Source organism: Pantherophis guttatus, chromosome 1 (genome assembly GCF_059756535.1).
Source record: "Pantherophis guttatus breed Tessera chromosome 1, ASM5975653v1, whole genome shotgun sequence".
Classification (NCBI taxonomy): domain Eukaryota; kingdom Metazoa; phylum Chordata; class Lepidosauria; order Squamata; family Colubridae; genus Pantherophis; species Pantherophis guttatus.
The window spans coordinates 39,015,564-39,036,128 of NC_142063.1; the positions used below are offsets into that span (position 1 = coordinate 39,015,564).

Below are 20,565 nucleotides of genomic sequence, written 5' to 3' on the forward strand. Positions count from 1 at the left end.
CTGGTTGTTTTGGAAAGCTGTTTTATTAAAAATAAAATTAAACTAAAACTGGAATAGCTTGATACCCTAGTCTCTTTATTTATTAATTTCCTCCCACCCCCTCTGGGCATCCACAGAGAATGCCCAGAGACATGCATAGGAGATATGTGGCTAGAAGTATTCCATTGTTGGGCTATGCTAGTTTCCCATCTCTCTGTAGGAGTTTCGAAGGAGGAGTTAATCGATTGATAGATTAATGAACAGATTAATCCTTTTGTCTGATTCTGCATAATACAAAGAGCTATGTAACCCATGCAAAAACCTGGTCAGCAATGATAGTTAAATAGTTATATTTTAACTGCAATTTGATAAATAGTCCAAGTTCAGATGAAAACCTAAATTTCACAATAATCTTATTTAGCAGATACTTTGGCATGGATACCAGTTATCTTCTAGGTCACATCCTTCTTGGCTACAATGAATGTTGCATTAAGAGTTATATCTAAAACTTATCTAAATAAGCTATTCAGAATGATAATGGTATAACTGCTGTGCCAGCAGCACACTGACAAGATGATTTCGCTCTAGGGCAACAGTTTAATGATCTATATACATTTCACTTTTGGGCAAAACAAAAATGATAAAAGACTGTATTTTTCTTGCTTTCTCTCCTAAAGAAAAAAAGTGACCAGAGGAAAAAATCACAAATACATGGTTTTCCAAAACCTTTTGTGCTCTTCTTTTTCAACAGACAATACAGATAATTATGGAACTGATAATTATGGAAGGGCCATAACACAGTGGCAGAGCACATACCTGCCTGCTAAAAGTCTCAGGTTCAGTCTTGAGCAGCTTCCATTGTTGAGTGAAATATTTTTTTATGTTTTTAATGTAATAAAAGTTTAATAAAGTGGTTTTTTTTTTTTTAAGAGAGACAGTGAGCAAAGTGCTGCTAGTCCATCCAACTGATTCCCTGAAGGGATGTTGTCTGCTTCATTTATCTGTCCCCTAAAACTTCCCTTTCCAGGGGTGTCCACATGGCAACATTGGCAAAATGTCAACATTGCAGCCATGATGGGGTAATTAAAGCTCTGCCTATTTTTAAAGTGCAGTCAATTGCACCATCATGGTCACCATCGTGGCTTTTTTGACCATGGGCTGTTCTGTCTCAAATAACTGTTCTGTAATGATAAATATTCCAGACTAGTGGATTGTCTTCATGCTCACTTCCATCATGTACAAGCTTAGAATACACATACCAGATTCAGAAAAGTATGGAATATTCTGTCTCGATAGAGTTCAATGTCAAAATCAGCAGAGTATGTTAAGGTAATGATGGCCCCTGTAGTTAAAATACAGAATAAGATAATATAAAATATTCTACAATTAATGATGGTCAGTCTGTGATTGTACCACTTTATACTGTACTAGTGAAGGCATACTTATAATACTGTATCTGGTTCTGCGATGCTGAGACCCTAGAAGAAATGCAGAGAGGAGCAACAAATGATAAAATGTCTAGAGACTAAGCTGTACAATGAATGGTTAAGGAATTAGGTATGTCTGGTCTAATGAAGAGAAGGATTAGGGATGACAGGATAGCTTGAGGGGCATTCACACAGATGAAGGGCTTGATTTCTTCTCCAAAGCACTTGGGGGCAGGACAAGAAACAATGGGTGGAAACTTGTTAAAGAGAGATGCTACCTGGAACTAGGAAGACAGTGAAAGCTATTACTGTATTTTTCGGACTATAAAATGCTCTGGACTATAAGACACATCTAGCTTTTGGGGAGGAAAGCAAGGGAAAAAAATCTGCCTCTGCCTTCCAGCAATTTGTCTCCTTGCAGCAAACAGCAAACACCCTGGTTAGCTTCAGCACAGCCTGATTTAGCACGAGCAGGTGATTGGCGGTTGGATCGGCCTCCCAGAATACCGCCGATCAGCTGCTCCAGGCTGCGGGGATCACCGCCGCCCATCAGCACCTTCGCATACCCCATTTTCTGCCTCCGCGCATCCCAATTTCGGCCCGTTCCAGGCGGTGGGGATAGGCCAATCCAGGAGGCTGATCCAACCACCAATCGGCTGTGCTGAAGCTGACCAAGCTGTTTGCTGTTTGCTGCAAGGAGGCAAATTGCTGGGAGGCAGAGGCCAAAGGGTGGGGGGCAGAGGGTGGGTGACGCTTTGGCAACATTTGCTCTATAAGACACACAGACATTTCCACTCACTTTGGGGTGGGGGGAGTGCATCTTATAGTCTGAAAAATTCAGTAATCAGTAGAATAGCTTGCTTCCTGAAACTGTGGGAGTTGTAAGATCCCAGATGCTATCATTGGAGGTTTTTTTAAAAAAAAGATTGGACATTTACTTGTCTGGGATGGGTCCGCCCCAGGCGCCTGATGGATCCTGATAGGTTCCAGATGGAGCTTGGGCCACTTCCTGAGGATCTGGCGCATGACTCGGCTGAGGACCTGGTGGCCACCTGGGACCGGGCGGCTGGTGGAGCCTTAGATCGAGTTGTGCCTTTGCGGCCTCTGACCCGGTGCTGATCCCTCGCAGCTCCTTGGTTTACCAAGGAGCTGAGGGAGATGAAACGCCAGAAAAGATGCCTAGAGAACGGTTGGAGGGCCAGTCTCGCTGAATCTGATCGAACACTGGTAAAGTCGCATATTAAGACCTACCTAGTGGCGATAAAAGCGGCAAAGTTTAATTACTTTTCCGCTCTTATTGCATCATCAGAGAATCGTCCGGCCACCCTGTTCAGGGTGACCCGCTCCCTCCTCCACCCGGGAGCGCGGGAGGACCCCCTGGAGGGCAGGGCAGAGGATTTCGGATGATACTTGTATGACAAAATCACTCAGATCTGGGGGGATTTGGACTCTGACTGGGTAGATTCGGGCAGGGTGACGAGGAACAGTCCTGAGAACGTTATCTGGGAAGAATTTGACTCTGTGACTCCTGATGATGTGGACAGGATTCTGGGGAGACTTAGTGAGGCCACATGTTTACTGGACCCGTGTCCCTCCTGGTTAGTACTGGCTTCCCGGGAGGTTACACGAGGCTGGCTCCAGGGAATTATTAACACTTCGTTGAGTGAGGGTTACTTCCCCACTGCCTTGAAAGAGGCGGTGGTGAAGCCTCTCCTCAAGAAGCCTTCCCTGGACCCGGCAGTATTAGCCAACTACCGTCCTGTTTCCAACCTTCGCTTTGTGGCGAAGGTTGTTGAGAGTGTGGTCGTGTGACAGTTTCCACAATTCCTGGAGGAAACATCTTATCTAGATCTGTTCCAGTCGGGTTTCAGGTCTGGGCACAGGACGGAAACAGCATTGGTCGCGTTGGTAGATGATCTCTGGAGGGCACAGGACAAGGGTTGCTCCTCTGTCCTAGCCCTGTTAGATCAATCAGCGGCTTTTGATACCATCGACCATGGCATCATGCTGCACCGGTTGGAGGAGTTGGGGAGGGGGGGCACCGTATTACAGTGGTTCTCCTCCTTTCTCTCAGACCAGTCGCAGTTCGTGTTGGCAGGGGGGCAGAGGTCGACCTCGAGGCCTCTCATTTGTGGAGTGCCTCAGGGGTCGGTCCTCTTGCCCCTTCTGTTCAACATTTATGTGAAGCCGCTGGGTGAGATCATCCGTGGCTTTGGGGTGAAGTACCATCAATACGCTGATGACACCCAGCTGTACATCTCCACCCCAGGCCACCCCAACGATGCCCTTGAAGTGATGTCCCAGTGCCTGGAGGCTGTGCGGATCTGGATGGGGAGGAACAGGCTCAAGCTCAACCCTTCCAAGACTGAGTGGCTGTGGTTCCCAGCATCCCGATATAGTCAGTTGACTCCATCACTGACTATCGGGGGCGAGTCTTTGGTCCCCGCAGAGAGGGCACACAATCTGGGAGTCCTCCTGGATACGCAGCTGTCCTTGGAGGAACATCTGATGGCTGTAGCCAGGGGGACCTTCTGTCAGGTTCGCCTGATCCGCCAGTTGCATCCCTTTCTTGATCAGGATTCCCTGTGCACAGTCACCCACGCCCTCGACACCTCACGCCTGGACTACTGCAACACTCTCTACATGGGGCTCCCCTTGAGGACCACCCAGAGGCTCCAACTGGTCCAGAATGCGGCCGCGCAGGTAATCACGGGAGCCGCCTGGCGCTCCCACATAACACCGCTCCTGCATGAGCTGCACTGGCTCCCAGTGGTCTTCCGGGTGTGCTTCAAGGTGTTGGTTACCACCTTGAAAGCGCTCCATGGCATAGGACCTAGTTATCTTCGAGACCGCCTGCTGCTACCGATGACCTCCCACCGACCTGTGTGCTCCCACAGAGAGGGCCTCCTCGGGGTGCCATCAGCCAAACAATGTAGGCTGGTGACCCCCAGGGGGAGGGCCTTCTCTGTGGGGGCAACTACCCTCTGGAATCAACTGCCCCCATAGATAAGGAGAATCCAAGACCTCGGTGCCTTCCGCCCTGGCCTTAAAACTTTCTTTTTTCAGCAAGCCCGGCTGGCTTAACATATTTTTTAACATATTTTTAAATATTTTTAATTGGTTTGTTATTTTAAATTGGGGCCAAATTAATATATATCCTTTTAATTGTTTTTAATGTTTGTATTGTATGTTTTTATCTGGCTGTACACCGCCCTGAGTCCCTCGGGAGAAGGTGTGGTATATAAATTCGAAATACATAAATAAATAAAATAAATAAAAATATACATTTTAATTTGTACTTGTTACTATGATAATTTTCTCTCAAGGAGCACTTGTAATATGCCAGATAAATGTGACAAATTAATTTGATTGTGTTGGGTATTCTGAATCTTTTGCGGTGCAGCAAAAATGTTTTAGGCTGTTTCCCAAGAATATTCGAAATTGTCTGCCAATATTAAATGGATTAGTCCATTTAACTCAGTTTCCTATATGACGACAATAATGAGGGCACTGCTAGAATCATTTTAGTTTACTGGATTTTAGACTCATTATATATGCTGTTGTATGAAGCTCTATTAATACCATGGAACATTTGTTCCTTTTATGGCGTCTCTTTTTTCTCACATCCTCAGGTCACAATAAACCACTTTAAGATCATTACTAATTCTAACTAATGTTCATTGCTACATTTCTTCTAATGTGATAGTTTCTCTTGAAATGAGGTGCTGCTGTTCCTTAACTAAGCTTCTGAAATTCAATATCTTTTTTTTCTTCCTTCTCCCTCCTTCTTCTCAACCCTCTTTTTTCTATTTTTCCTTTTAAATATATACATATCATTTTATCTTTTATTTTGCTATTTCTTTTTTATAATAAATTAGACCACAAATGGACTTAATCCAAACAATCTCTCTCAGGGCTTAATATAAATTATCATGGCTTTACTTATACACATAGCATTTTATAAATTATAGTATTACTTTTATCTCTTTTTTTTTAGTTATCTATCCTAGCCATTTATAGTATTTAGATTATTTGTTGTAAAGATTCTTTTGCTTTCAAATAGCTGTACTCTGTAATTTTACATTAATAATTTTAACTTTATCTTATTTTATTCTATCAATATGACTTTTTATGTTTATTTCTATGTTATTGTAATTGTTATGTTATTAGTTTTATGCTGGTATATGACCAAAATAAAATTAATTGATTGATATTTCTTCTATCTACCATTACATATTCTAAATTCTAAATTCTGTAAAAGCAAAATCATTGTTTAAAATAACACAATCAAATAAAGTAGATTTAGTGAAAATGAGCCCATACAGTAAAAAACATGGCTTTTTAAAAACAGTTTGGCAGAGTATAATGGAGATCCAAGATACAACAGTCCTGTCTTTACTCATGAGGCATTAAAATTGCATATCCATGAGTTTCATTATACTTTTGGATTTTTACTGGTTTAATGAGGAGGGTTCTCAGCATGCAGAAGAGGTGAACAAAGGCTTTCCAGAAAATGTGGTGTTAAATGCTTTAAAAATTTGTCTGAACAGCACATTGTGACTCCCTAAAGCAGGGGCGTCAAACTTGATTTCATTGAGGGCCGCATCAGGGTTGTGTTTGACCTCGGGGAGGCTAGGGGGTGTGCCAGGGTGGGTGTGACCAGCTCGACATCACTTGTGTCGGGGGTGCCAGTGGTGGTCTGAGCACTCTGCCAGTGAAAACAGCTCCATTTTCGGCTGCGACGGCCTCCTGCAACCCTCTGCCAGAAAAAATGGAGCTCAGGAAGGCTGCACACGACCCACCCAAACTCCGTTTTTTGCTGGCAGAGGCACCATGGGCCAGACCTTCATTGTTTCCAGGGCGGCCCCCCTGGGCCAGATCTAAGCCCCCCACAGGCCAGATCCAGTCCCCGAGCCTTGAGTTTGTCACCCCTGCCCTCAAGCATTCAGTTTTCATAACACTTTTTAAAAACGATACAGGAAAATTCTATATTTGGTATCTGGCAAATCACATATGTGAATGAAATACAGAAGTAAAGTAAACTCAATCATCAAACCTGTTTGACAGATATTTCATTTTAAATTGCACTTAAACATTGGTTTGGATGGTATTGTCCTTAGGTATTGCTGTTTCGGATTTGCATTCATTGCTGTTTCAGATTTGCATTTGGATTTGCTTCTCTGAAACATCAAAGTAGCTTACATGGGTGTCTTAATTTTTTCTTCTTCAACATCTCTAACTCCTTAGTGATTTATAAGGAGATCCTGTCTTCTGATCCATATTCTGGATGGGTGTGGTTAAGTAGACTTGAATTAGGGATTGATTAAAGAGCAAAGCTTCTGCGGTCTGTCTGAAAGATTCTGAATGTTTTTTGCAGGTAATTGCACAAATTTGACTATGTCTTCATTTTGTTTGGGCAGAGCCGCATGAGGCAGTAGTGGTTTTCAATTACCTTTGCTACCGGTTTGGAACTGGGAGCGCTCGCGTGGGACACTTCTGCACATGCGCAGAGCGTCCATGATGACGTCTGGGTGTGTGGGCAGAGCCTCCCGCCACTGCCACTGATTTGCCCAAACTGGGGCAAACCGGTAGAAACCCACCACTGGTGTGAGGTGAGTTAGGGTAACATCTACCGGTAGCAACATTATTGGAGAATCTTTTGAATTTGTAAAACCAAAGAAAATGGATAAAGTTGATTATAGTATGAATACTGCTGCCTGGGGTTGGATTTATGCCCCATCTAGCATCTATAGCGTGCATGGCTAAATTGGGAGGTGGGGAATATCTCTCTGAGGGAAAGTGAACCATTACCTATTCAAAAAAGACCTCTCAGTCAGCTTCCATCGTGTCTCCAATCTTCTCTTTTTAAGAAAGGTTATTGAGAGGATCTTAGTTAAGGATTCTAGAAGACAATTAATTCTTTTTTAGATAAAATACTGGTCTGGTCATGGGATAGATACAGAATTCGTTATTCTGGTGAATGACTTTTTTTCCAGAACTGGATGGGGAAATGTATCCCTCTTTCCCTATTAGACCTTTCAGCAGTTTCTGATACTATTAACCATATTATCCTTCTGAACTATGTCTGAGGGCTGGGGACAAAAGGACATTGTTCTCCATTGGTTCTGCTCTTAAATGGGTGGACAATGAAGTCCAAGTCCACATGTCTCCTATGAGTCCACATTGTCTCCTATGATCTTTAATAATTGACAAATTGTGACCCAATAGGTGATCCTTTCAGAGATTCCTTTACCAAAGTCCTCAGTGCCTACAACAATGACAGAACTCCACTGGAAAAGTTGGGATACGTTCAGAGATGCATCTGTTTTGAAAATAGCCCATGTTAAGCTTATAGCCAAGACAAACATCAGCACAGGAAATGTTTTATGATATTTTATTTTATGTAATAAATTGTTTTATGATAATTTTGTGTCATAAAATGTTTTATAAATGTTTTCAATTTTCAATCCCACAAGAGTCATGAATCCGGAATTTTGGACACATTCTGTAAATTAGCCCAATAGAGATATTTGCTTCAAAAAGTGTTGCCCTATGAGGCACCATTTTGTCTAATTAGTTGTGAGAATTAGTTATGGAATTAGAGTTTAATGTGTGTATGTGTGTGTGGATGGATGGATAGATAGATAGATAATAGATTCAGTGGCACTAGCTTTTCAGCACTTCACAATCTACTCACCACAAGGAACAGTGGGGTGTACATACTTAAAGTTTTACTTTGTGTCATTTTTTTGATGTATCACTTTATCTGCTCTTTGAGATTGAGATCTCAGATCATTTCCTTCTGCTTATGCTCCCAGGCCTGCACACACAGAACACTTGGTCTTGGCTCTCCTTTTTAAGGAAGTACAGTAGAACTTCTGATCACAACCATAATTCGTTCCATGACTTTGGTCACAAGCCGATTTGGTTTTGACCCGAACCTAATTTTGGAAATTTGGCGCTTACAAAAAAAAAATGGCATGGACATTGCTCAACGTCTCTGGTTTCTAACATTTGCATCAAATTCAAGTTTTATTTTTTTTAAAAAATGGCACAGAAGGGGAAATAGGCTGCAAAAAAAATGTGAATTTTTTGGTCGGAACCCGATTTGGTCATGGTCAGAAGCGTTCGTGACCAGAGGTTCTACTATAGTTAACTTTGCCTATCCAATCCCCATCATGTTGTTCCTTAAATACATTTCTTTTCTGGTACAATTATGAAGTTTACTTCATTAATCATTATCTAGGTTAGATTCCTATTCTCAGAAACCTTATACACATATACAATCTTTTTTGTCCCCATGCAAAGTTCTACCATGGAGTTTCCCAATGAGGTGAGTGGCCAGAGTAAGGGAATAGGGTGATCATCATGGGCTGATGATGTACAGGGGGTTAGAGGAATTTGTTCTGTCATAATGACAGAACATAAAGTCACAATACAGTTGCAACAATAATCACTCACCACATATTTCACAGCAGTGACCAGTAGGCTTTATTGCATCTTTGCACGTAACCATTGGACATTGATTCCTGGAATTCTGGAGCAAGGCAGCACAGATTCTCTCATGGGTCTTTAATTTAAAAAAAAAAATTAATTGAAAAGAAACTACATAATTGACTTCTGATAATTCCAACATAGCCTATCAAGAGGTTCCATAAGAAAAACTGTTACTACATTGTCATTATCAAACCATTGGTAAAGGATGAAAACTAGATTTTGGGACCAAGTTAACCTCTCTCCCTCCTTCATCCCTTTCAGAGACGGAACCACACAACAGAAACTATAGGAAACCAGATAAATGTTGGTGTTAGCTGCCACCTCACACTTGTGGTTTGCAACCATTCAGCATCAGCTGCCATGAACTCTAGGGGAGCTGGATGGGAGAGGGGAGATGCTTCTAGGGAAACTTCACTGTATCTCTCCGAGATGGGCTTCAAGGACAATCGGCTGGGAACGGAAAGGCAACTGCATACCAAACCTAGGCCTGAAGTGACCGTTCTTGAAACATCTTGTTTGAATTAGATTGGACATTGATGGGAGGCAACTAAAGGAGGAAAAAGTTAGACTTGGGGATTTTGACACGTGATTTTTCAGTTCTGGCTATGCATTACTGTAATTCACTTGACTTCTAGTAAACCATATATTTCTCGATAAATGGAGTAAAGGATCATTCTTACTTAGAGCTGAGGCAGGTCTGACAGATGGGCATAATCCATAACAGAGATCAATACTTTGAAGCAGAACTATTGCAATGCATTATTGTAATTTTAGTAGGTTCTAAAATATTTCCCCCATATACACACATTGTTGGCACATCGTTGTTCCTACAGGAAGGCCTAAAGAGGAATACCTGATCAGGGGTTCAGGTTTTAGGCTATTATGCTTGTGTAGTCAGGAATGCCACTGCCCAGTTTCCTTTCTTAGTTTAAAGGATCAACAATCCTTTCTGCCTGAATGGATGTTTATGACTCAGTCAATCCCCTGAATTAATTCAGTAATATATCATTATGCACATAAGGTTTCTAATAGGTCACTCCATTTCCTTCAATCCTTTCATTAGTAGTAGCCTCATAATAGCAGAAACTAAACTAGAGAGAGCCTATCTGTAGCTCTAATGTTGCCCATGGCTTCATTTCAAAAGCCTTCTGTCAGAAATTCCTTCTAACTGAAAGGAACAGAAATTCGCTATTTCTTTGGAGGGGAGAGAATGAAAAGTATTTTAGCCTGATGATGCATCTCCTGGGGGTGTGACCTGGGCAGAAAGCAAAGATCCCCACCCTGATATCAAGTCTGAACACAAAGACTTACTGCTGAGTTTCCACATTCACAGCCAGATTTGTCTGGACATCTGGTATGTGATAACCGGAGTGTCCCTTGCCCATGGAACTGAAGTTTTGCAGAAGAGCTCTGCATGTATTCTGTCAGGATACTCTCATTGGTGAAGTTCTAATTCCAATTCAGGAAAGAAAGGACAACACAAAATCAGCAAATCATTTCCTTCTAGAGCAAATCACCATCAAAGTAGTTTAATTAAACCTATGCCCTCACCCTCCCCTCAAAACATTAACTGCATTGCAACCAAGGACGAATGTTTTGGAGAGAGGGTGTGAATGCAGTGAGTAGGACAACCAATCATACATATGTCATACATATGAGAGCTATGATTTGGTTTTCCTAAATTGTGTTTGCATTATACCAAAATCTGTGTATTACTGGTGTCAATATTGCAGGAATTCAGTTTGCTAGGTTTCACTGATCTTACCATTCGTGTTTGGTATGGATTCCAGAAATCTTCCTCCCCCGTCTCCCTCCCCCCCTCTCTCTCACACACACTAACCTAGGAAATACACAGGGTTGTGTTACTCTAGACAGACAATTGACTGCTATTAAAGCAGCTTGGTGCCCTCTGGATGTATAGGAAATCAATTCCATAATAGCCATCCAGCACAACAATAGAATGATGGAAGGTATAAAATTGGGAAGATTATATTAATGCTTCAGACTAGAAGTAACTTTCCATGTTTTCTATTACCATTGAAGGGCTTAAGGTGGTCTGGTTGGAAACGGCAGCTTTTTCAATCAAAACTGGAAAACTCACGTGAGCAGTGCATTTGCAACCTCATCATCCATGCTTATATTTAGGAAATAGTGAGCAGTATTTCCTGGCAATGGGCCAAGCATAAAGTGTAGATCTGCACTGCACCAATACATCTTTTACTACTACTCCTTAAATGAGTCTCTTTAGATCCTCTAAACATTTTAGCAATTTTATAACAGATGCGGTTATCTTTCTTCCTAAGTCTGCTCACTGGGCCAATATTTTTATATTTTGAAATATAAATTCTGAATGTTTTGCAGGGCTATGTGCTGTGCAATGATCTGATCTGATTCTTTAGATATCTTTAGCCCTTCTTCTTCTTTTTTTAATTGCACACATACATACCCATTGTGTTTCTCTCATCTGGAATGAATGCTCTGTGTATGTGTTGAATTGACTGAGTTAATAAAGTGGGGATAAATATTTGAAAGTAATTCAGTTTCTTTTCCACGACAATTCAATATACATTTGGAAAAAGTTGATATTACTAGTTGTGAGCTTTTCTGGGGGGGGGGGGGAGAAAGGGAGACACAGTGTAAGGTGATGAAATCGCAGCTTCTATTTTACCTGGCCCATAATTGAAATGCTCTTAAGCTGTATCGTTGGCTCAGAGGTGATGTTCACTCGGAAGGAGGTTTCAGGCTGAAAAATAACATCGTCATACTGGCACGGAACCCGTTCTTCATCAACAAGGAAAATGTATTTGCCCAGATCTAAGTTTTCCAAAGAGGCTGCAGCATGCCATAAAGTAGGATCATACCATTCGTAATTGTCTGTACTTTTAAATGTGATTTCTGAAGCTAATAATGAAAATGACAGAAAGTAAGAGCCATAGATGAAGTCCATTTGCCTTCGCTGGTTTTTAAAAATTGCTCATAAATCTGAGGAATGAACTCTGAGTTTATTTTTTTAATGTCTAAGAAACCTGTAGAATATGTTATTCAATCTACATGGCAATTTGACTCATAAGATTTGTTTTCATAATGAAGAATAACTGAAAGTAATCTAGAAATTAGACTAGTGATATCGGCATTAGGCGTCCCAGTATTAGTTTTCAAATGCCAAAGTTTATTGTTAACCTGAACTTCTAATAATATGGTTCTGTCCTGTGAAATTTGATACTTTTCAGATATGTCGATTATACATTTTTTTAAAGCATAGCCATTGGCCATGGCAGCTTGGAATTCTGGGAGTTGAGAGAGCTGAGATCTGGATGTCACCTCGATGAGAAGACTTCTTATAAATTGTAACATACAGCACATTTTATCTAACACATTCCAAAATTTCCACTGATTTTTTTCCTCCCATAGAAATCTGTCATTACATCTATTGTTATTTAGCCTAATAATAAAATCGAGGAAAAATTCAATTTATCTAATCTCTCTGAATTTACCCTACTTTTCATGAACAGGTATCCCATAGATGTGCAACTGGATTTATTAGAGTTTGTGTTTTATGTGTAGTGAAAACCTTATTTTTCAGAATGAATGTATTTGTAATTGTTCAATTACTGCATAACAGGAATCATTGCTGAGGCTAACTGAGAAGCAGCAACAGTCTGGCAGTCTCCCTCATGCATGGCCATTACTTCTTCTTCCTTTCTGCCACCAGTTGCCACTGCTAAATTAATAAGAAGTAAAATAAGCAGGAGAAACACCCAAACTCCCTTTGACTTTCCTGGGCCAATTTATGATGTGTAAGGCAAGAGGAATGAGGATTCTGAGAAAGTAGCCTTTACCAAAAATTGAACCTCTCCATGTTATGCAGAACTAACATTTTTCTTATGACATGTAGGTTCTATCATACTAGTGGTGGGTTGCTACCGGTAGCAGCATCAGCGGGAGGCTCCACCCACCCGCCTGGATGTCATCAAATATGCTCTGCGCATGCGCAGAAGCTTCTACACATGTGCAGAAGTGATGCGCGTGTGAGCAAAGCAAGCACACACCTGTGAGTGAACCAGTAGCAAAGGTAAGTGAAACCCACCACTGTATCATACAGATGGACAGAGGCAGTACTGTCCATAGGTGTGTGTGTGTGTGTGTGTGTGTGTGTGTGTGTGGAAAGCAACAAGATGTTGGGCAAGTCATCATTCTAAAGGGGAAGGGCTTGCTACATCTATCTATCATCTTCCCAATTTTGGCTGCCCTGGCAGATACCACTGGACAGGGATAAGATTTTTAATTTCTTTTATTTTTACAAATCTGGTTGGAGAGTTTACCAACCAAAAACAGCCAATGTGCTTATTTATTTATCATTATTATTTATTTATCATACAAATATTATCACTATCATATTTATATCTGATAGCAATCATGTTTATATATGATAGATATCTAAATATATATCATGTTTACGTCTAACATGATATCAAATATATCTAAAACCTCCCTCCCAATATAATCACTTGTTTATATATAAAACAAATTGCAAAAGTAAATACAATGGAAGACGGGGTAGAAGAATGGGTTGCGATAAGGATACCATTCTTGCCCAACCTGCCTTCAAACACTTTATGAAAAGTGTATTTCCCAGCATTTTGGCTTTGTTGGCCATTGTCCACGCTTTGTGGGTGGAAAATATCCAACCTTGGATACCAGATTGGTAAAAGTTGAGCTATAGCTTTGAACAGGATGCAGTTGTTGGATTACTGCATTATTTTTTTTTAAAGCAAGCAAGCCCTGCTGGTGACAAAAGATTAGAGTCATCATACTGTAGTATGGCAATATTTGGTTTATTGCCTCAGACGGTTTAATAGAACACTACCTAGAACTTGACTGGAACTGCTGGAGAGAATTTTCCATAAATATGATATGTGAATAGGCCTGTGGGAAGCTAGGATGACAGTAAGCATGACAATTTTATTAGTAATATATTAACCATTTTTTCCACAGCCATCACTTTTTTACAAACATGCCAACTATAACTGAATATCATAATTCCTCTGCTAGGGAATTATAGTGCATGAGGGCTATTATACACAGTATATTACTGAAATTCATATTTAATTCATTAACAACTTTCTATTTAATATTTATGAAGCTGTCGTGCATCTACGCATGAACCAGTATACTCACAAGAACCCAAAGTCCTTCCTATGGGGCTTAATATTCCCGAACTGCATAGGACATGGGATTTTTTTTTACAGATAAAGCTTCCACATCCTCTTCCTTCAGAGGAATATCAACTACAGTATATAGATTGCAGGCAATTGACTTCCCCATTTACTCAACACGAGGGACTATTTCTCTGTGATATCTTTCTCTATGCCCCACATCTCACCACAAATTCCTAATTGATTAGAATTAGTTGAATCCCATATTCAATTACCATGTCCTCCTACTCAAAAGTCAAATATACTATATTCTAAGCTTGCTTATGCAACACATGATGTAAGCACCTTTGCAACTAATTTGCAACTTCGCTGTATGAGATGTTGCTTCCTCAGTGTTTCTCAGCCATGTCAACTTTAAGTTGTGAGACCTAGCTAAAATCATTGAAGAAACGGACAGAATTATATTGCATGTAACAGGGTTATGGTATGCTTAAATCCACTGCAATCAATTTGGTTAGATGGATACAACTTAATGTGCAAGAACCCACAAAGGCTATTAACTTTATTATTCAACAGTCCAAAAAGATTCCAAGACTTGGCACCAAATCAAAACCAATATATTTCTTTAAAGAAAAGCCTTGAAGCTTAAAAATGCAGATTTCAAAATCACCAGTAGAAATTTAAAAAAATTCAATAAGCTGGTGTATCCTCTATGTGAGTTGCCCTACAGCAAATGCAGTGGTAGCAAAAACAAACCTCTTGCCCATAACACCTCCACCAGAAAAAGTCTCAAAATATATACCTGGCCAGTGTTGATAATTTCCTTCATCTTCCTCCCACTACGGAAAAGAAAGCTCTGATGATAATTCCAAAAACTTTGGAGAGCTCCAGGGGAAAGTTTATTATAACTAGAAAAGTGACTCAAATGAACAGAGGCACAACTGAGGAATAATCTCATAGTGCTTATTTTGCATGACTAATTAATGGTTGGCTGAGCACAATACCTGTCTCACATCCTGGACTGTAATTGCCGTTGAAAGCTGCAAACCCAGCAGCGGGGGCCATAATGAATTCTCCATTCAGTGGAAGGTACTAAGCAGGAAAACAGAATAAACAAAAGGCATAAATTTTGCAATTTCTCTCTGGGCTGAACTGCTGAAGACCAGCTATGCCCATAATGTACCATTAACTACAATCTTCCCCAGTTTGTATTATTCAGAAGCACTCTCCAAACATCATCAGTAATGGCAATATTGACTCATTTATTATTTATACAATATTTCCATTTGAAATTAAAGGCAGCCAGTCTTAATTATTCTGACAACCACTATTTTGATATAAGGGAAGGTGACTTTTTTCTCTTAGGCTGCACAATTCAGAGTGACCTGGGAGAGTGTGGATAAGTGGAATATAATATAACATTCAGAGAATTCTTAACCTGAAAGTTGCAGAGCTCCCCTTGAAATTTTCTATCATTGCCCATAATTCATTTTAATAAGAAAAGAAATGCTGTAAAATCCAAAGGTCTACTCAGATACAGGATGCCATTCTTCAGGGTCAGAAAGAAGCAGATTAACTATAATTACAGGGGCCTTTTCATTTCAAATGGAAATATGATTTTTAAAAAAAACAGTACATTATGTAGTACAAGCCAAATCAAGTCTCAAAATTGTGGGAAAAAAAGAACAGGTCTGGTTTTCTTTTTTGTATTTGATGATCTACATAATGGCAACCCGGAGATTACAGATGGCCCTCAAATATTTAAGATGCTACATCCCTACTTCCAAATCTACTGGAAAGATCTGCTAGCTTTTAAAGCAAGGAGACAGCATGTGAAGAGCATCTTCTGCAAGTGCCCTTTTCCATAGCACAACTGTGGTAGCCATGCTAGCTTACCATTAACAGGAATAGAAATATTCAGGAGGATGTGATTATCAGTGGCTCCCATTCACAATGTTAGTGCCGTGAGCTCTAATGTTGGAGGCATTTGGTCTTTATTTTGTTCTTTCTAATGGTAGGGCAGGAGGCGCGATGGCTCAGCTGTTAAAGATGCTGAGCTTGTTAGCTGGAAAGCAGACAGCCAGGTTTGAAACCCAAGCGCCATGCAACGGGGTGAGCTCTCGTTCCTGCCCCAAACTCCTGTCCAGTTAGCAGTTTGAAAGCATGCAAATGTGAGTGGATTAATAGGTACCACTTTGGTGGGAAGGTAACAGCGTTATGTGCACCTTTGGCATATAGTCATACTGGCCACGATCACAGAAAATGTCTTCGGACAAGGCTGACTTCCTTGGCCAAGAAACAGAGATGAGCACTATGCCATAGAGTTGGACACAACTGGACAGGGAAACCTTTACCTTTAATGGTAGGGATGGCCCCACCATCACCTGGTTTACAATGTTCTAAAAGGTTGCGTGACTGACTTATCAACCCAAACATCAAGAGCTGATTTTTCTCTGAACTTTTCTCCTTCTGTCCTTTTACCCAATCTTCTCTTCTTTTCCAAGCCAACAGATGGAATGCAACCAATACTCAAACTCAATTGTAAATGAAGGAAATATGGAACAAGCCACTGAAGGATGGCAGCACAGCCTGGAGAAGTAAAGATCAGTTGGATCTGGGTTCCTAATAATCAAAGGGCTGTGATATAATTACGTCTACAGAATTTTTTCATAATCTGCCCTTCCTTTCCTAAGCATTTCAAAATTTATTCATATTCAAAACTCTGTTTTTTTTAGTGTCTCTAGAAAGTTAGATTCTCAGGGAGAAGGTCGTTTACTGCATAGCCATTTACCAACTTCATAAATCATAAAAAATGCATAATGCATCACACACAACTGCAAGAAATATAAGCACCAGTGTTAACAAACAGCTGTAAGTACTGTAATATCGATATATCTTTCCAAACTGCAACTAAAGAAGATGATCTTTCTTCATTTCCTAAATAAAAGTGAGGAGCAGCCATCTTAGCCCCAAAGAGAATAGAATATCACAGACTGAGGCAATCACAGAAAAGGTCTCCAAAGCCATTCGGACAGAGCAAATCAAAAACACATCCCTCTAGGTCAGGGGTGCCAAACTCAAGGCTGGATCCGGCCCATGGGGTACTTATATCTGGCCCATGGGGCCACCCTGGAAATAGAGAGGGACTTGCCCATGGTGCCTCTGCCAGAGAAAATGGAGCTCAGGAGGGTCGTGCATGGCCCTCGCAAGCTCTGTTTTCGCTGGCAGAGGGTTGCAGGAGGCTGTTGCAGCCGGAAATGGAGCTCAGGAGCCCATTTTTGCTAGCAGAGTGCTCGGGCCACCACAGGCGCCCGCAACACCAGTGATGTCGAGCTGGCCATGCCCACCCCGGCCACATCCACCCCAGCCCCCCGAGGTCAAATACAACCCTGATGCGGCCTTCAATGAGATCGAGTTTGACGCCCCTGCTTTAGGGAGTCACAATGTGCTGTTTAGACAAGTTTTTAAAGCATTTAACACCAGGAAGGTTACATGGTCTTTCTCAAGCTAGCTGTCTAATGATCCCTTTTTAAAGGGTGGAAATGGAATAATCCCTATTCATAAACACCGGCACTCTGCAGACATAATGCCAAATCATAGCTAGGCGCTTACACAAGGAGACCTGTTGCAGAGAAATTCCCTCTCATTATGGTACAGAGCAAATCAATGCTTGCTTGATGCTTCTGAACCAAGAAGTGATAGATTAGTCTGGCAACCACATCCACATGCTTTGCATAAGGATGCACCTACCTATGCATTTGAAAGAAAAAGAGACCCAGACATCAGAGACTTATTGCTAGATGGGCAAACAGCCTACCCTATCGTGAAGCAAGCTACTAAGCAGAATATGATAGAGAAGAGAAGATATAAATACCAGGTTTATTAAGCAGCTAGAAATTGTAATTTGATATTTTATTTAAGAGCAGCCATTATTTGTCCATGCTAAAACTAATGTTTGCACCATCACATTAGCCTTTTTCAGGTGTTCAAAATACCCATTACAGCAGGAGGAAAGGGTGCCAACTTTGCCATCATTTTTCTGTACTTAAAATTTATGATGTCCTGGAAGGCCTAAAAGTGGCAGTAATGACTCATGTATGACTGGGAACTCTGTAACTGGAATGTGGGCATAGTTTTTGAAACCTTCACTGTCTGCTTAGAGAGCATTGGGTTGAAGCATTTTGGCACTTCCAGATGAGTACAGGTTGTCCTCGACTTACAACAGTTCATTTAGTGACCATATGAAGTTACAACGGCACTGAAAAAAGTGACTTATGACCAGTGGTGGGATTCAAATAATTTAACAACTGGTTCTCTGCCCTAATGACTGGCTGGGTGGGCGTGGCCATGGTGGCCATGTCCAGGGGTGTGTGACAGGCAGCACTTGACCTCCTGCACACCTCTGGGAGCAAAAAAGGGCCACGAGGGAGGGCGCACTGCACCCCCCTGCACTCCATTTTGGACCTAGTAGGCCTCCCTGCATCCTCCTGGGAGCAAAAATGGGCCACCGGGTGGGCACCGCACTCACCCCCGCACCCCATTTTGGGCCTAGTAGGCCTCCCTGCACTTACCTGGGAGCCAAAATGGGGCACATGGGGACTCCTGGAAGGGGCAGGGAGGAAAGGGGAGGGGCCAGCCAGCAATTTAACAACGTGTTCGCCTGAACCGGCCCGAACCAGTTGAATCCCACCACTGTTTATGACCATTTTCACACTTATGACCATTGCAGCATCCCCATGGTCATGTGATTTATTTTCGGATACTTGACAATTGGTTCATATTTATGACTCTTGCTGTGTTCTGGGGTCATGTGATCTCGTTTTGTGATCTTCTGACAGGCAAAGTCAATGGGAAACCCAGATTCACTTAACAACTGTGTTATTAATTGAACAACTGCAGTGATTCACTTAACACATGTGGCAAGAAAAGTCGTAAAATGGGGGAAAAACTCACCTAACAAATTTCTCACTTAGCAATATAAATGTTGGGCTCAATTGTGGTCATAAATCAAGGACTACCTGTAGATGTCCCATCTCCAGTCTTCTTGGATCCATTTTCAAAGGAAACTGAAACTGATTGTGCTTTATTTTTGCTTATTTCTAAATTAGAATTGAAGATTATTATTTCTCTACAGATAGGAGATCCTGCCCCTGCAGACATTTTCCCCTCTGTCTTGGGGGTAAAAGAATAGTAGGAAGAAGTGATGAGAAGAACAGCAAGATAAAGAGTTACCAGCTTTGGGGCAATTTCAAGAGGTCCCTACCAGCTTCTCTGCATCTGGGATTTTCCCTTTACTCCCATATCTCTTAATATCCAAGCTGTTTTGTGGATTTCCAGGTGTTTTAAGGACAAAAGCATATTGCTATGACACCACTTTAACCTAGATAGAAGTGTGAGCATCTTTCTCCCCTCTCTATTCAATGCCTTGAAATGTCAACTTTTCATTCAAAGAAATAACCGAGACACACTGGAATTGTTTGTCAAGGCAGGTTCCTAGTTATAACATCAACCAATCGCCAAAGGACTCGGATTATGGCCAAAGTGGGCCTCTACCTCCATTCGACATGAACATTTTTAGGATCTCCGGAGGGCAACATTTGAAGTAGTTGACCAACATTTCAGGTGTGCCTCTGTCTCTGATAAGCTCAGAGCAGCCTACATGGGGGAAGGGGGTGCAGCAATAATTTCTTCCTCACAAATAATGCTAAATGTATTTGTGGGGCTCATGTCTAGGTTTACCCATGTTCAAAAGCCAATTCTTTTAGTCACTGTTCCACAGCTGTCAGAGACGGGAAGTATTACGTGTTCTTAAAGTGGAACAATTCTATTAGATGTCATCTGTTATGCTGTGATTTTAATTTCATTCCTCTCAGAAATGAAAACCATTTTCATTTCGCTCTGCCTGCATCGTGCCAGCGTTGTCCTGCTCGCATGTCACCGACTGCATCATCAGAGCATGCTGTTCTGCAGTGCTGGAACCACTTGGGAGTGCTGCAAAAGGGCTTGTTCGCAATCAAGCCTGCGCGGTGTTGCTGATTGGAGGTAACGCTCGACTTTGAATTTCTTCTCCTGCCATAAACCGAGGCTGAGTACCTTTTAGCTACCCTAGCACTGATTGATGTCTCTGAGATGTATACAGCTTTTTAATATAGAAGCTTCCTGCAAGGCTCTTTACATTAATGCATACCTCTGAGATTAAAATTGGAAATAGGAAAGAGTGGAGAGAGAGAGGCAGATTCTAACATTTCCCAGTTATTACTTTCCATCTGTTCATGGTCTACTCTTCTCTTTTCATGTGTTTGCCAGTTCTTACCAGAAGGTGGCAGCAGATTGTCAGATCTATCTATACAGTTTACATGGAATAAAACATTATTTCTGTGTTCAGTTGGGGTGAAATGAGGAAGAGGAAAGGGAATCTAAGGATAAGAGGTTTGCCAATAATTGCTGGCTACTGAATCTATGCTCAGAGGAGAAAAAAAAAATCAAAACCCAAAGCAAACATATAC

The 20,565-nt window shown here is 41.3% G+C and overlaps 1 protein-coding gene across 1 annotated transcript in view; it reads right to left on the reverse strand.

Moving 5' to 3' along the window:
* AMN (amnion associated transmembrane protein) overlaps positions 1-15,138 on the reverse strand; it is a 33,404-nt gene extending 18,266 nt beyond the window's left edge. The window contains exons 1-5 of the mRNA XM_034416693.2: positions 15,064-15,138; positions 11,572-11,804; positions 10,215-10,352; positions 8,868-8,976; positions 1,239-1,321 (exon numbers count right to left, since the gene is read on the reverse strand). Coding sequence (XP_034272584.2) covers positions 1,239-1,321; positions 8,868-8,976; positions 10,215-10,352; positions 11,572-11,804; positions 15,064-15,124 — 624 coding nt within the window. The 5' untranslated portion in view covers positions 15,125-15,138. The remainder of the gene's footprint in view (positions 1-1,238; positions 1,322-8,867; positions 8,977-10,214; positions 10,353-11,571; positions 11,805-15,063) is intronic.
* Positions 15,139-20,565: the final 5,427 nt, after the last annotated feature.